Source organism: Pelodiscus sinensis, chromosome 13 (assembly GCF_049634645.1).
Source record: "Pelodiscus sinensis isolate JC-2024 chromosome 13, ASM4963464v1, whole genome shotgun sequence".
In the NCBI taxonomy this organism is placed as follows: domain Eukaryota; kingdom Metazoa; phylum Chordata; order Testudines; family Trionychidae; genus Pelodiscus; species Pelodiscus sinensis.
The window spans coordinates 44,990,695-45,007,950 of NC_134723.1; the positions used below are offsets into that span (position 1 = coordinate 44,990,695).

General features: G+C 48.1%; 1 protein-coding gene and 1 long non-coding RNA gene across 3 annotated transcripts in view; one reads left to right on the forward strand and one right to left on the reverse strand.

Moving 5' to 3' along the window:
- The window catches only part of GPC3 (glypican 3), a 299,836-nt gene that overhangs the window by 236,564 nt on the left and 46,016 nt on the right, over positions 1-17,256 (forward strand). The window contains exon 7 of one of the 2 annotated variants that reach the window (XM_075941137.1): positions 8,746-8,902. The exons of the other annotated variant lie outside the window; for it this stretch is intronic. Coding sequence (XP_075797252.1) covers positions 8,746-8,902 — 157 coding nt within the window. The remainder of the gene's footprint in view (positions 1-8,745; positions 8,903-17,256) is intronic. 2 annotated transcript variants of the gene reach the window in all.
- LOC142831307 (uncharacterized) lies at positions 2,504-4,403 on the reverse strand. The gene is made up of 2 exons (XR_012907032.1): positions 4,154-4,403; positions 2,504-2,756 (listed from the first exon to the last, which is right to left on the reverse strand). It is a non-coding gene; the product is annotated as an uncharacterized LOC142831307 (long non-coding RNA).

The following is a 17,256-nucleotide window of genomic DNA, read 5'->3' on the forward strand; positions in this document are numbered from 1 at the left end:
CCAGTCTCCCCCATCTCAAGGGGGACTGAGGCATCCTAGGCCTGCCCTGGAACCAGATTCCATCTGTGCTGTGCTGTATCCTGGAGGAGCAATAAACTCCCTCTATTCGACTGGCTGGTGGAGTCTGTTCGTGCCATTACGGGGGTGCAGGAGACGGGGAAACCCCGACGCACCGTCACACCTGCTATCTAACATCCCGTGTTCTTTCTAGAGCTAGTCGCTGCACGGCGGCTGGTTGGGGATGGGAGTGAGTCTTTGGGTTGCTTGCCTGTAGGTGACCAGGCAACCATGCTCTAAACACACGAGTTTAAAGAAGCAATTGCCCCTCTTCACACGGGTCCCTTTCCTGCAGTCTGGCTTGTGCTCAGATAAGGATCTTTGTAAGCGGGGCTGTGCTCCAGGGGCATTACATGGACTGAGCCTGGAAAAGGGAAAAGCATCACATTGAAATCTGCAGCTTTCCCAGGCGTGATTCAGCCATGATTTAAATACCCCAGAGTCTGGGTGCTGGGGTGCCGGCTGCCACTGAGCAGGGATGGGGTCAGGGTCAGCGCGGGGGTCTGGGCTCCCACCCACCACCCAACCCCACGGGGTCATGGTGGGGTCAGAAGTGTGGGTCCCCATGCAGTGGGATCTAGGGTCAGGGTCCCTGCCCCATGCCCTGCTCCGCTGCCTCCTGGCCCCGCTCTGGAGCCATCTTTGGGTGGTGCGCTGAGCAGAAGGGCTTGGGAGGAGCTAAGGGGGGTTCTCAACCGGAGGCCCGGAGAACACTTTGTGGGCCAGGCGTGTGCATCCCATGGGTCTCAGAGGTCGAAATCGGTGTGCTGCCCACGCCTGGGGCCTCCTGCCGCCTCCCAGGCCTAATCCCCTGCCTTAGCGTCCCCAGACTGTTACCTCTTCAGGTAAATAAGGAAAGAAACGTCTCAGGCGCGCGCTGCCTGGCGCCGGGATGGGATGCCTCCATTCGAAAGAAGCGCCCATGGAGAACTGTTGGCCTGGGCGTGGGCCTGGCTAACTCTCTCAGGCGGAGCTCCGGCCCGGCCACGCTGCCACAGAACGTCACGTGGCCTGAGGTTTCGTGTCGGTCTCCCTGCCCCCAAATAGCAGCGTCGGGATTTGTCCGGATCATTTTGAATTCTGACCCTATTCTCCAGATTAGTTGCAAGCCCTCCCAGCTTGGTAAGGGTTGCGACTGCTCATTTCATTTCACACGACTATTTCCCGAGCCAACCTGCAAGATGCGGGTCCTCCGATCTCACCCAAGTTGTGAGTGCGCAACACACGGCCGGGACGGCTGCATGGCCGGAAAGGCCCTGCAGCGGTGAGTCAGCAGGGTCAGGCAAACGCGGTAAAAGTAGTGGTGCAGACATGGCAGCTTGGGCGCTGCAGCCAAAGGGGACAGCTAGTGCAAGGCCAAGCGTGCGGACCGGGCTGCTGAAAAGTAACATCCGGAAGCCATTATGTAACCATTACTACAGCCCACATGCTTTGCGAAATTCAGTTTGGTTTCTTCCTCTTTAAATAGCAACTCACCCTAATCATTATCCTACCATTACAGCTGCTTCACAGCTTATGGGTTCAAGCCTATGGTAAGAAGCAGAAAAATATACAGTCTAATGATCAGCAAAGTAGTAGGTAACAATAAGCAAGTCTTCGCTTAATCACTCTTTAGCTAGCGGTAAGAATTTACAGTCACCTGATTGGAGTCCTGTGGCACCTTATAGACTCACGGATTGATTGGAGCATAAGCTTTCGTGGGCAAAGACCCACTGCATCAGATTTATTGGAACATCAGCTTTCGTGGTCTTTGCCCACGAAAGCTTATGCTCCCATCAATCTGTGAGTCTATAAGGTGCCACAGGATTCCTTGTCACTTTTGCAGATTCAGAGTAACACGGCTACCCCGATACTAGTTACCTGATTGCCACTCTGCCAAACCGGAATGACAAAAATATGCCACATCTCTATAATGGACTTAATCCAAAATATACAACACATTGTGGGAACGGGTTGATAGATAGACAGGTTAGATAGCTAGCTAGCTAGCTAGATAGATAGATAGATGTAAATATTGTGACAGGGTCAGGCCCGGGGGATACAGGCGAGTAGTAGACAGGATGTATGTTAGCCCTAGACTGGGGGGAGGGGGATAATTTTTGGTGGGGGGCCGCTCCAAGATTTTGGAAAGTGGTCAAGGGCCATACTCCTGTGGAGAGGATGTGTGATCTGGGATGAAGTAGATGTACCCTAGCAGTAATGAAGCTTTTTAATCAGATCTTCGTAGCCCTTAGCTAGAAATATGTTTTGCTCCTTTAACTATTGCCTAATCTTTGCATTCTTATCTTAGCCTCGAGATTTGCAACAGTGCACCCCACCCAACTTTGCTTATAATAACAAACTCTGAAATCATGCCTGCAAACCCAAATTGAGCCAGAAGTCCCCTTCCCTTTTAAGGCAGAAACATGCATCGCAACATAATTAAAAAAAAAATATAACAACAAACTCAAGCAGCGCAATGAATTGTTTATTAGGGCGAGCAGCGATGATTTCTGTCAAACTAAAAATCCCCCTAGGAATTGAGGGAAGACTGAATTCATATTGGTAGCCTGCTGGTGAACAGAGCTGTCCTGTAATTTTGTTTGCCTGACTGAAAGAATTTAATAAAAATGTTCCAAGAGTTTTGCTGAATTCTTCGCATGCTTGTAGCAAGCCCTTGGAATATGATCAAATGCACAGTGGAAAAGACGGCGGCTGAGCTTCCTGTTAAAATAATATTCAGAATTATCATGGAAATGGAATAAGCAAATCTACACAGTTGCAGAAAAATGTCTGGCAGAAACATTCCTCATTTTGGACAATCATGTTCAGTGCTAATGCTGTCACTGGGTCTCCTGTCACAGCAATGGGGCTGAGGAGAATTAGGCATCCCAATGGTCAACTGCATCCACTAATTTTGGGTGGCTTCTTCTAAGGCGAGGTCAACACGGACCTTGAGATTGACGCTGCGGAGAGCAATCGTCTGGGGTTTGATTTAGCAGGTCTAGTAAAGACCCCCTAAATCGATCACTGATGGTGCCCCTGTCGATCCCGGTTCTCCACGAGGTTGCGAGGAATAAGGAAAGTCAGTGGGAGAGTGGGGGGGGATGCCACAGAAATTTGATTTAAGGAACGTTGACTCCAGTTTCTGGAAACACGACTTCGAGCAAAGCAAAGCGCAAACTCTTGAGTGGAACCTGGACCTCTAACGCTGCGACATTTAACATCCTCCTCTAATTAACAGCAGACCCAGACTCTGACCCTGCTGTGTGGGGTTGAGGAACACGCAGAAGCCTGGACCCCGCTGCGTTATAGGGTAGCTGGTACCTCTCCCCACAGCCTTTAGCACACAGGTGAGCTGGGCTATTGCTGCGTGCAGGCCGCGGGAAGAGAACCATTATCCTAGACTCCTAGGGCATGCTTTATGGATCACTGCTGGAGGATCCGCTGCATCTTGGGGTCTTTAAACCATTTGAGGACTTCAATATCTGAGATATAGGTGAGAGGGTTATTTCAGGAGTGGGTGGGTGAGATTCTGTGGCCTGCATTGTACAGGGGGTCGGACTAGATGATCATAATGGTCCCTTCTGACCTTGAAGTCTATGAGAAGACACACGTCTGGCCAGGCCAGCTGATTCAGACGCGCAGGGCTTGGGCTGGGGGCTATAAGTAGCTGTGTGGACACCCACACCAGAGCCTGGTTCTGAGAAGTTCTGGTTCTGACCTGCAAGGAGAGTGGGGGGGTCTCCATGGCTGTCCCGCTCCATCAGTCTTGAGCGGAGGCCACGCCCCCTCTCTAGTACAACGCGCCCTGAGTACGTTCACGCCAAAGCTCACCTGCAGGCCCAGGGGAGCCACACAAGTGCCAGCCGGAGGAGCAAGGGGTGGCCGCACAGCCAGCGGCTGGAGGGAAGTAGCACGTTGAAGAGCAAAACCGACCCCTGGTCTTCTGGAGACCTCTAGCCCTCGCTTACGCCACTCGCCGCCTCTTGGGGGCTGGGTGCAGCGAGGGGTGGGACTGGCCACAGGAGCCGACGCAGAGCCCGCGGGGGAAGGAATGGTGGCTGGAGGATGCCCAGACTCTCCCAACTACTTCCTCATCCTCTACTAATTAAACCTGCCTGTCCTCAAGTGCTGGTGTTGGAGGCGAAATAAATAATCGTTCTACTCTCTCTCTTTGCCAAGACACGGGCATTTCAGGGCATTTCAGCTCCATGATGGGTTAAAGCGGCTTTACCGGGCCAGCCCAGGCACCTAACTGCCGTTTAGAATGTCGTTTCTGTGGGGCGACACGCCGAGTTCCAAGCAGCCAACTGGCAAAGGGACTTTTGGAACACGCCCTGTTGGTCCGTTGGGGACCGCCTGCACACAACAGCAGGTAGCAGTCTCGGATTCTGGCCCTCGGGGCAGGGCAGAACAAGAGGCAGTGAAGTGGCTCTAACCCCCGGAGGGGGTAGAGCCCCCAGCAGTCCCCAGGCTCCAACCCAGTGGGCAGCACAAAGCACCAGTATAAAGGGGGAGGCTGCCCCCTGTGGGATGGGGCAGGCAGCAGGGGTTATGGCGCCTGGTCCGCTGGGTCACAGCTCAGGGCCCTAACGTTAGTGGGGATCCCACCAAAACACACTGACCTAGACTTGGGCAACATAACCAGGCTCATGTTGTGTCCCTGGACAACTACTTGTGGTCCCGTCTGTGTGTGCTTCCATGTCCTGGGGGTCCCCTGTCTCCCTCAGGTCCACAGCCAGCGGCAGTCCCAGTAGCTCCTCTGGGTACTGGCCAGTACCTCCTCTAGGTCTTCAGCACTGCAGAACTCCATTTTGGGGGAAGACATCTGCTCACTTCACCGGCTCTTGCGCAATTGAGCGGCAGGAGGCGTGGCTTTTCTGGCTCTGCCCACCAAGGGGTGGGGCCAGGTTTCTGCCTCTCAATCTTGGAGGTAGGCCATGCCCCTTCACTCTACATATGCACAGACTTTTAAGCCAGAAGGGACCGTCATGGTCCTCTACCTTGACCTTCTGCATGTTGCAGGCCATTGGACATCACCCACCCACTCCTGCTAATAAATATAGTAACCTTTCTCTGCAAAAGCAGGATTATTTCACCCGCCTCCAAGAATGGACTGTACACAACAAACTAACATGCCACCCTGCAAGTGCCCTCGGCCAGTAATCGACTTATGCGACCAATATTAGGAGCTATTCTTGGTTCACTTTTTAACATGATTCCTCCTGAGTCTTTTCCATAACCACCTTTGGCTTAGTTTGGAGAGGGGCCTCTGTTGATCAAAAGATGTAAAGTCATGATTACGGTATACCTCTCCGACATGAAATCTTGCTACCCCATAACTACAGCTGCTGTTATTTAAGTGGCCATGCAGTTTTCCAGGGGAAATGTTTGTACCTCTGAAAAATAGGTTCTTCCAGAACGCCCACAAGGAGCCAAAGTCTTTTGAAGTGAATGGAAACACCCCCTCTTTCCTCACACCCCTTGACTTCAGTATCTTTTGGATCAGGCTCCAAGTACACGATGAGATGATCTGTAGGCGCTGGTGAATGGAGATATGAAAGTCATGCCATTCAGACAACTCAGTCTTCTCAGTTTTCCATCATAATTTATTAATTCACTTTGGGTGCGTCTACACAGCACCCTTAGCTCGAAATAAGCTACACAATTTGCCCAATTATACAATAGCTTAATTTTGAAATAACTCGTTATTCTGAAATTCCTCTTAACTCTTGTGGAATAAGGGTTACCGGGACATCAGAATAAGCTGCCCTATGGATACGTCTACATGCAGTATCCCAAAATAGCTACTCCGCATCTATTGAAGCAGCCCGTTATTTCGAAATAAATTTTGAAATAACGGGTGGCTTATTCTGACATCCTGGTATCCCTTGTTCCACGAGGGTTAAGGGGAATTTTGAAATAGTGAGTTATTTCGAAATTTGCAGTGTAAAGACAGTGCCAAATTACGCAATAAGCTATTTAAAGCTAAGGGTGCTGTGAAGACACACCCTTTGAGTCCTTTTGTAGACGTTTTCTGGAAGCTATTTCAATTAAAAAGGGGGAGGAAAGTGAAAGGAGAGTTTGTTGTGAAAGAAAAGCAATGGTGTGAAGAGCAGATGGAAACGTATCTGATGTGGGAGTTCTCTTTGGTGTTACCATATGGGAGTGTACCCAGCTAGCTGGTACTTTAATAGAGAGCCATGAAGACATCATCTGTGACAGGTGATCATCCTTCTATAAATGCAAATAGGTTTATGAACTTCACAGTCTTCCATCTGTGGGGGCTTTCGGTAGTAGGCATGTAGAATGACACTGCCTATTTAACTGTGCAAAACTGTCCACCTTCATTTTTTGTTTCAGCTCCTACGCACCTAATAGATTTCCCAGCTACTTTCCATACATCATATTTCTAAATATGTGAAGCAAACCTTTTTACATGGGTCATTATTAAATGTGTGCCACATGTAAATATGGGTGGCATGAAAAGCAAAAATAAAGTGGATTTGAGTCCAAACCATTTGCTTTTCATTAGGTTATGCAACTCTAATCGAAACAGTAACATATGTGTTTACATTGCTGTGGACATGAGAAGCCAGACGCTGAAAACATTCCTCTAAGGTTGTATAAACTCCAGCAACCAAATATTTTGGGAGCTGTTTTCTAATACCAGTTTAATCGTTTAAAAATATAACCTGGAATCCAGATATTAAAAATGCCTTGAGAGGTATGCACATCACTGCACCAGATGAAACTACTGAACCTCTAAAGTATGCAATGAGCCTGCATTCTGTAATAGCGTCTGTTACTTTTTCCTTTTCTTATGTCAGCTGATTAAATCCAAGCTTTTAGTTATGTCGTGGTGGGGATGGAATTTTTCAGCATATATGAACATGCTGACTCAAACTTGTACAAACAAATCTGTGTTTGATGGAGTAGTTCGGTTATTTTAGAAACTGAATGAGAAAGATCAGCAAAAGGAAATCAACGATGCAAAATGTGTCCATTTCCTTCCACCCTTGTTATGCGACAGTATCATGAATTTTCAAACGTGTGTGATGATAATCTTAGTCTTACGTTCACTAGGGACATTTGATTTTACTCAGGCCACATCTCCACTCACCAGAGGAGTGATGCTTTGACAATCAATCGTCCGGGGTTTGATTTAGCGGGTCTAGTGAAGACCCATTACATTGAATGCTGAGGGTACCACGGTTGGGCTGTAAGGGAAGCCGACAGGAGCGTTTCTCCCATTGACCTCCCAAAGTGGCGACAGTGCCAAGCTCGATTTAAGGTATGTCAACTCCCGCTATGTTATTTACATAGCGGGAGTTGCGTACCATAAGCCAACCTTCCCCCAGCAGTGTAGACCTGGTTTCAGTGTTTTTAGACACAGAGCATATCCTGGTTAGCTAAGGCCAGTGCTTACTTCGCAGTTCATAATCCTGCCACCTTTGGACTTGCTGCCTCAATTATGAATGTAAAAAACTTGCTTGAGCCCTGATACTCTTTCATTACAAATTAAGCCCTGCCTAAGGCTTTCCACAAAAATATCGAGGCAATATTAAGATTTGAAGACACTTGTGGTTACTTTGGGTGAGTTAAAAGTTCTTTCGCTGCATTGTTTCTACCATATGTGGCAGGCTCTTGTTATGATCTGCCACTTTACCAGGCCGGAGTCATTGTGGTTTTCTAGTATCCCAGGACAGCCCGACAGCCACTCAAAAGCGTCCCACTTGCCCTTCACAATCCTGGGTGTGCATTGAGTGACCGGAACGACCAGCCTAATGCTGCAAATGAACATGGGACTCCGCCCCGTTTTCATTGAACCGCTGCCAAGTAACCAAAGAACGGGCTGATTTGCCCATCCGGCCTGCCGGTTTGCTGCATTCCTTCGGTGGCTCGTGGCCTCTGTACTGTACATCAGGAACTGTGCACATGGTAAACTTTGTGTGGCTTTGAGATAGCAGCCTGATCCGAAGGTGACAGGACTTTTGTTGTTGATCTCTCTGAAAAAGAGAGTCAGTTCTAAAGGGGGACGGCTGCCTTTTATTGGACAGTAGAGTTCTGACACCTCGGTTGTCTTAGAACAGTTCTCCCGAACTATAATTGTGGTATTTTGGGGCCTGATTTTCTCCAGCCTGGTGACACACAAGAATAAAAATCCTGCGAGATCTGCCTTATCTTTTCCTCCTATCTCTCCTCCTAGCTCTGCTCCCACTGGGAGTGTCATTGATTTCCGTAGGAGTTGGACCAGTGCTTTTCTGCCGATCCCACTCTTAGAGATGCACCCTGAGCCCCGCTGTGGTAAATCAAAGCAGCCATATGTAGCTGATTTAGCCTGTTTGCGGTTCCCCTGGTGTCACATAGTCAGGATTCGGCCAGTTGCTCTGTGTAGGGGGCATGTTGGGAGAATAGGGCAAAATTCTTCAGCACAACTTTTTTTTGCCAGTTGTCTCTTCTCCATTGTGGGCCTGAACATCCCTGAGTTCTTTAACGAGCCGACGCTTGGGCTTGATGAGTAATTAACTCTCCCTCTCGCCTGCCCCTTTGCTCCTTCAGGCTTCTCTCAAGCAAAGTGTGTGGAAGGCTTTGAGGCTAGGAAAGTGCAATTTCTGCTGTTGCAAAAGAATTGAGCCCTGCAAAGTGGGGTAGCAGCAGTGAAGGGGGCTTTTCCATCCTTCTCTGTCCCCTTGTCTCTTTCAGCTGTTGAAAGGAATGGCGCTGTCCCGGCGCAAAGCCCCCGAGCAGAGCACGGAGGAGGAGGAGTCGGAAAGCGGCGACTGCGATGACGAAGACGACTGCAGGGGGGGCTCCGGAAACGGAGCACTAGGAGTTAAGAATCGGCTCCGGTTCTTAGCAGGTGAGGGACGAAGGCCGTGAGGTTTTGTTCCACCTCTGAGCATTGCCTCGTATTTGGGCCCCAGGGCCCCGTCACATTAAAGTTAATGGAGTGCCGGCCCATACGCAGCGGGGGAGGAAGTGCGTGAAGGGTGCAAACGCCCCCCTAAGTCCCCAAGGAAGCGTGAGGCTGATGCGGCACCTTGCCTGAGCCTCTCTCCCTCACGTATCGGCCAGCCGAGGGAAAGCTGGGTCTGATTTCTCTCCCCACCTCCTAGGAGTGAGTCTGGGGGCGGAGCTGGGCCACGGGGGTGGGACAGCCATCAGCCCCTCCCACGACTCGCACTCCCCGTCCACTGAAATTCCTGCATACGGGCCTGGAATGACGCTGGGGTGAATCCGGTCCCTGGAGTGTGTCTAGAGTAGCTCGCTGGTGAACTGAGAGCGGAGGAGATGCTAGGTGCGTGTTTTCCTGTACGCCAGGCTTCTGGGGAAACTGGCTCCTTCGTGGCTGTCTGTAGCGGGGAGGCTGTTTGCCTGGGGATCCCCTTCCCCCACCCCGTGTTATACTTGTAGAAATAGAACTAGCAGACTCTTGTGCGGGGGAGAAGCCAATGCGCTACGTTGATTGTGAAGGCACAATTCCTTCACTGTCCCTAGTGACTAAAATAGCCCACCGCACGTTCATCCGCACAGGGCTGCCGATGGGATATAGATACCAGCCTCAGTTGCTCATGCTAGTCCACTAGCCAGGCAGCCTAGACATGAGGAGGGGAGCCAGGCCAGAGCCCTGATGCTCCTGCAGGATGTCTGTAAAAGCGGAAAACCCAATTCTGACATTTTGCACCCATCCTTTTCTCTGTTTTAGTCCCCAGAGCCCGTCCTGTCCCACCGCGCCAGGGCGCTGTATGACCATCCCTCAGATGGGACTTGGATCTTCTTGTCTGGATGGGCTTTTTGTCTCTCTCTCTTGGGTGGGTGCTGCTGCCGGGCTCGCTCGCGTGGTTCTTCCATATAATGTAAAGGGGCAGGAGCCACTAAGTGAAGGGAAAGGGGAGGGGCCCACTTCTCGTTTACACTGAGGTCCCTGCGCCCAGTGTCAAGTGAGCAAGTAGATGTCAGTGGTCTGTACGTCCCTCCGTATTACCCCTCCCCCGAGGCTAGTCACACGCGTGGGCTGGCCCTAGTGTGTGTGGGAAGAAGCCACGTGGAGCTCCTCTTTTGTCAGGGCTGGTGTGTGAGTCGGGTTCCCCACAACCCAGCTCTCTGCCCTAGCCCTCGCCCCTTGTGTTCCCCATGCCCCGTAGAGCGTGGGACTCTAGGTCCGTCTTCCGTCTGGGAAAGTTATTGAGAAGAGGGTGAAGATGATTGTCCTGTGGCAAACCCTGCCTGGCTTTTCTTAGCTGGAATGTAGAGACTCGGGTGACTGTTTACAAAACACGTGTGGGCTGTCGACTTATTTTCAGCCGGGACTTAGCTCAACACCCACTGAACGTCAATGGGTTTTGGCTCCTAATCAGTTTTGGAAACGGTCGTAAGCCTCTTACGTCCCCGCGGCCAGGTGCATGGTAGACTAATATAATAGCTACAGTACTCGGGCTGTGGAAAATTCCACACCCCTGAGCAACTTAGTTCTATTGACCTAACCCCCACACAGGCAGCGCTGTCTGCTGGATATGTTCTTCCCCCCGCACAGCTACGGCCTCTTGGGGAGGTGGATTCACTACACCAAGGGGAAATGCTCTCCAGCCAGCGTATGAGCATCTTCGCTAAACCACCACTGCCCTACCGTACATGAAGATGAGCCCTTGGCTGCTTTTTAGAAATAATTTACCCGTAGCCATTAGTCAGGACGGGGAAATAAAAGAACCATTCTGATTTCAGAAGTCACCACCATTGTTAAGGTGTGAATGCTCTAATGCAAATCACTCCCTTTCATTGCGGGTTGTTGGTAGTCCTATCTAGACTGTCCAATGAAGACCATCGACTTCCCTGATATGAGGTGGTCTCCTCACCTCAAAAAAGATATTTTGGCCTCGGAAAGGGTTCAGAAAAGAGCAACTAAAATGATTAAGGGTTTGGAACAGGTCTCATATGAGGAGAGGATAAAGCGACTGGGACTTTTCAGTTTAGAAAAGAGGAGACTGAGGGGGGATATGATAGAGGTATATAAAATCATGATTGGTGTGGAGAGGGCCGATAAAGAAAAGTTATTTATTAGTTCCCTAAATAGAAGAACTAGAGGACACCAAATGAAATTAATGGGGAGCAGGTTTAAAACTAATAAAAGAAAGTTCTTCACACAGCGTATAGTCAACCTATGGAAATCCTTGCCAGAGGAGGCTGTGAAGGCTAGGACTATAATAGAGTTTAAAGAGAAGTTAGATAATTTCATGGAGGTTAGGTCCATAAAAGGCTATTAGCCAGGGGATAAAATGGTGTCCTTGGCCTCTGTTTGTCAGAGGCTGGAGAGGGATGGCAGGAGACAAATCGCTTGATGATTGTCTTCGGTCCACCCTCTCTGGGGCACCTGGTGCTGGCCACTGTCGGCAGATACTGGGCTAGATGGACCTTTGGTCTGACCTAGTACGGCCGTTCTTATGTTCTTATGACTGACACCAGACTCTGTGTTTACGCCCAATCTGGAGCAGATGAAATTTGACCTTTGGACTTTGGTGGTGCTAACCAGACCGACACCAATTCACTCCTGGTTTGAGTGCGGTGTGCGTCTCTTCCTAAAGACCAGACAACTGAACCTGGATAGAATCAGCCCTGCCGCTTTGACATTTAAGAGGCAAATTTGGAGTCTTAAACTAAGCCCAGATGTTCATAAATTCCCTTCCGCGGATCTGGAACAATTAAAAAATCCCTAGCAGAGCGAGAGCGGAGAGGTTTAATGGCGGCCTCCTCGCTGAGATTGTGGTTTTTTTTACATACGATGTAAATGAATTATTTATTTTCAAATAGCTCTTGAGACAGAAAAGACCTTTTAAGTCCTCCAGTCCGACCGAAATTGATGTTAGACAATAAAATAAAAATCTAATTCGCATAAGGATGAAATGTACTTTCTTTCATCACATACCTAAACATCAAGGCGTATGTAAGGGAATACCAGTTGATCCGTCTATGCCCCATTGTATCAAGCTAAGCCTGGAGATGCATGTTTTATCCTATATTAAATCTTTGTGTCTCAACTTCATGTTATTTCAGCGTTTTTTAAATTTCCTTATGTGCCCTTTAGTCTAAGAGTCTCTCTGATTTCTGAAGACATGTATAATCCTTTGTTGCCTTTTTCTGTCTCCCTAGGCTGGTCTAATCATGGTATTGATTTCCCAGATAGCCTATATGTCTAAGTCTGTATATCTTACTTGTCACCCTGCTGTGTGAACACATTATAGGAAAAGAGGAACAGGATTCCCCTCGCATTTTATCTAGCCGAAGGGGTAGTTGTTGCTTACGTCTCTGATGTATGGAAAATGGTGTTGAAATGACAAGCTGTCACGTTGATTTGTAAGGGGTTTTCTGGTCCTGTGTGTAGGATTGGGGGCACTGTAAGGGGGAGGCATGTGAATTGGGTAAGTCTGCAAAGAACTAGCCTAGAACAAGATGGGGGTGAATTGGGTTCCTCTGTCTTAAGGAGCAGCCTGCATTGTCTCTCTGGTTTTGATTCCGGTGTGTTACGATTCTGGATTTTGATCTAACGTCTCCCTTGAACATTGCAATTTCTTTGCCTACCACAGCAAAATGTCAGTAATAAAGAGTGAAGTCAGACTCCTAGGGCTGAAAGAGACGAGTCCAGCCCTCTGCCCAAAGCAAGACCAAGCCCAACTCAATCATCCCAGCCAGGGCTTTGTCAAGACAGGACATAAAAACCTCTAGGGATGGAAATTCCACCTCCTCCCTAGGGAACCCGTCCCAGTGCTTCCCCACCCTCCTAGTAAAATGGTTTTTCCTACTATGCAATCTAGATCTCCGCCATTGTCAGGAGCGGCCCGAGGCTGGCTGCGACAGCTGGCGCCCCAGGCAGGTGGCGCAATCGGCGCCCCCTTGGCGCCCCTGCCTGCATGGCCGTCAATGGCCATGACGTCATCATCAGGCAACTGCCTAGTTCGCCAAGGCTTGCGGGCCACCCCGCCCGTTGTAACTTGAGACCATTGCTCTTCGTTCTACCGTCTGCCACCACTGAGAACAGCCTCTCTCCATCCTCTTTGGAAAGTCTTAGTGAGATGTTCTTCATAGTCCATTCTCTTCAGTTTCATCCTGCAACAAGGGATCTAGCAAAGCAGTTAAGCACATGCTTAACTTTAAACAAACAAGCTGTCCCATTGAAACGAATGGGGCTGTTTTGGCGTTTCCTGATATCTGAGTGTTTGACTTTGCAACCTTTGTGTTCTTTTAGTGTAGCGCTTTTTTTTTATGTAGTATAGCTTTAGCACATAAATGCGTATTGGCAGGCGAAATGTATATGGAAAGATACAAAATGCTTTGTAATTTGGGTTGAAAGCCAGGGGGAAAAAAATGTTCTGGCATCCTGTTCTGACATTTTCGAAACATTTAGATTATTTTGTTTTGAAATGACTTTTTTTGTTTGTTTTGATTTTTGTTTTTAATTTGGTACGATGTGATCATCCATATTACGACCTAGTAAAAACATTAAAAAGTCAAAATTTAACACAACACTTTCATTGATCCCCATTGAAATGTTTTCAAAAACATTTCGATGTGAATTTCAAACTGTTCAGTGGCTCTTCTGATTTGAAAGAGAACCAGATTCTGAAATTTCAAAATCTTTTATGAAATCGAATTTCTATCCTGTGCACAGCTCAGCAAATATGTGCATACACCCAAGACTGCACTTTTCTGTGGGATTATCTCCCTGCTTACTGAGGAAGGTAAACAGGCAGTAGAAGGGTTGATTTCTCAAATGATTGATGGTTCCCCTTTTTTAATTACTGGGCATCTTTATGTTGTTGAAGATGGGAGAAGCCTTTAGACGGGGCAGAATTGTGCTGTTATTCTTCTCCATTTTTGGACTATTGTTAGGTTAGCGATCCATCAAGTTAAATAGCTCGCAGCTGATTTTTGAGGGCTCTGCTTGATTGTTTTCTGGTTCAAAATCAGTGCGTGACAGGTTGGTGAGTTTTTCTTTCTTTTTTGAACTTGTTCTCCAAGGCCGTGTCAAGGTCGGATGAAGATCTTTTTCCTTGGCTCTGCCATCTAATTTGCAGTAGGCTTAATTGTGCCCAAAGTCAAAATGAGGCAGAAGAACCTTAAAAAACCTGGCTGCTTCTCCATCAATCGTGACGTTTTAAAAGGAGAGATGACGCACCCGCCTCTGGTTGTGGCAGTAGATGATTAAAACCCTAGGAAGATACAGAGGCTGGCGATAAAAGGCAGAATACAGAGCAGAAGTTAAAACAAAAGATGGCCACAAGTTGCCAGCTGGGCGACTCTTCCACAAAGAAGATTCATGACCAACTTGACCCTTCCAGGAGCTCAGTTTGATAGTGTGTAGATACTGGTGAGCTAAACTTCTCCTGCTCACCAGTTACTCATATATTTTGGTTCCAGCAGTTTGTCTACAAACAGCTGCTGACCACTCCTTTTTCTGTTAGTTGCCTCCCTGAATGGTTCTGAAAATCAGGAGAAACAAAAACTAAGAGTGGGAAAAAAAATAAAACCCCAAATGATTTCCAATACACTCATTTTGATTTATCTCCTGTTGCATAACGTATAACCTTGTTTCTTATTTATAATGACTCCGTAATAGCTGCACACTCAACTGAAACCTTAATGATTTAAACGCACTTGTATAAACTGTCAAGTCAAAAGTTTGAGAGTGACTATAAGCATATGTGGGTGAGCCCTGTATGCTAATAAATTCATTATTATGTGGCCCAGTGGAAAAACCACTGAGAGGACTTTTGTGATAGGCCTTTTATCCTTTGGCACATCTGCAACACATTAAAGATCCCGAAGGCAGATAACGTTTACAATCGGAGCATGATTGAAAAGCTTCAAGATCGATGAGCGGCACTTCCTGTTTTCACATGGGAAAGTTGTGGGATCTGCACTATGTACATGTAAACCCTAAAATGGATCTGTACACGCAGACACATCGACTTACGCCATACCAATGGCAACTCATGTCTACGGATAAATTCTAGTATTTCCCCCCTACGTGGGGAGGTACTGCGCATGTGCGCCAAAATTGTAGATACAAAAATGTAGTTCTCTGAAAACTAGGGCTGTTAATTGACGTGCATTAACACCTGTGATTAACGCAGGACAGGATTAACGCGTTAATTTTTTTAACACGTTAATCACAGGCATTAATGCTGTGCTCCCCCTTTGAGGTGCTGCTTCAGTGCTTCAAAGGGGCTTTGCAACAGCAGAGCCAGGGATCAGCTGGAATCCCCAGCTGATCCCGGGCTCCATGCAGCGCTGCCCCGTTGAAACGCCGCCGCGGCATTTCAAAGGGGAAGCACACGCGATACATCATGATTAAATTTTTTAATTGCTTGACAGCCCTACTGAAAACATCCTCTCAGTGTGCAGCGGCAGTCAAAAAAGCAAACAGAATGTGAGGAATCATTTAAAAAAAAGGGATCGAGAATAAGACAGTGGTCACTTCATCTCAAAAAAGCTATCTTGGCATTGGAAAAGGTTCAGAAAAGGGCATAAAAATTATTAGTGGTTTGGAACAGATTTCATATGAAGAGAGATTAAAAAGACTGTCAGATTAGAAAAGAGGACACTTAGGGTATGTCTAGACTACATGGCTCCGTCGACGGAACCATATAGGTGAGTTTACTAGACATAGCAAAATGAAGCAGCGATTTAAATAATCGCTGCTTCATTTACATCAAAATGGCTACCGCGCTGTGCTGCTGATCAGCTGATCGGCACAGCGGGGCAGTCTAGACACGCCGCAGTCGACAAGGGAAGCCTTTGTCGACTGCTCCAGTATGCCTCGTGAAACGGAGACATGTAGTCTAGACATACCCTAAGGGGGATATGATAGAGGTCTATAAAATCAAGACTGGTGAATAAGGAAAAGTTATTTACTCGATCCCATAACATAAGAAGTTGGGGTCACTAAATGAAATTAATAGGTAGCAGGTTTAAAACAAAGAAAAGGAAGATTTTCTTCACGCAGTGCACAGTCAACCTGTGGAACTCCTTGCCAGAGGATGTTGTGAAGACCAGGACTTTAATAGGATTCAAGAAAGAACTAGATACATTCATGGAGGTTAGGTCCATCAGTGGCTGTTAGCCAGGGTGAGTAGGAATAGTGTCCCTAGCCTTTGTCTGTCTGGAATTGAATTACAGGAGATGGATCACTTGATGATTCTCTGTTGTGTTCACTCCCTCTGAGACACCAGGTATTGGCCACTGTCGGCAGACAGGACACTGGGCTAAATGGAGCTTGGATCTGACCCAGTCTGGCCGTTCTGATGTTTACTTCTGAAGTCAGTCATCCTGCATTGGTACCCAAAACAGACAGGGTTGTTGCTAGCTGGGAAATAGCTGAGAATCCGACTAGCCCTCCAGTAATGAACTCCCCTCTGGAATTCTGTCAAGACGCTACATATAACCAGCCAGCCTGCTGCCAGGAAGCCTGACAAGAAAACACAAGCACTGGAGTTCATGTGCTACAGCTAAGGGCATTCCCGTTGGTGGAGTGTGAGGATCTCCTTTTGCTGGGCATGACCTTGCACACTTCACTAGCAAAGTGGTGACTGGGCCGTAGCAAGCTGCCTAGACAGCAATGTGTGAGCATCGCCCAAGACAGCGATCGCCAAGAAGAATAAATAAATCCCTTTTTGGGCCCATCTCCTGGGCACGCTTAAGCCAGGTCTGCACTGAAGGAGAAGGTTGACTTAAGATATGCAACTCCAGCTATGTTAAATTACGTAACCAGAGTCGTTGTATCTTAAATCGCGTTTTCGTGGCATCCCTACAGCGGGAAGTCAACGGGAGTGGATCCTCCCGTTGACTTCCCTGACTCCTTGTGAGGAGCAGGACTACAGGTGCTGAGGGGGGGAGCCCTCTGAGTTCGAATTAGTGGGTCTTCGCTAGGACCGACTAAATCGAACCCTGGAAGATCGACAGTGGCTGCGTCAATCTTCTGCATGGCATAGACATGGCTTTAGGAGCCTACCTGCCAGTTGGAGCAAACTGGTGGATGCCCAAGAGGGCGGGGGAAGTTAAGGTTCAGAGATCTCCTTAACTGGGTGCCGCATTTCAAAGCCAGCCTTGCCTGCATTTAACGCCTCGTTTTTACAGCAAAAGCAAAGTATGCGACACTTCCAGCCCACTTCATGAGCCTCGTTAGCACTGGCCCTACAATTGACAGGTACCTTTCCCTCCCCA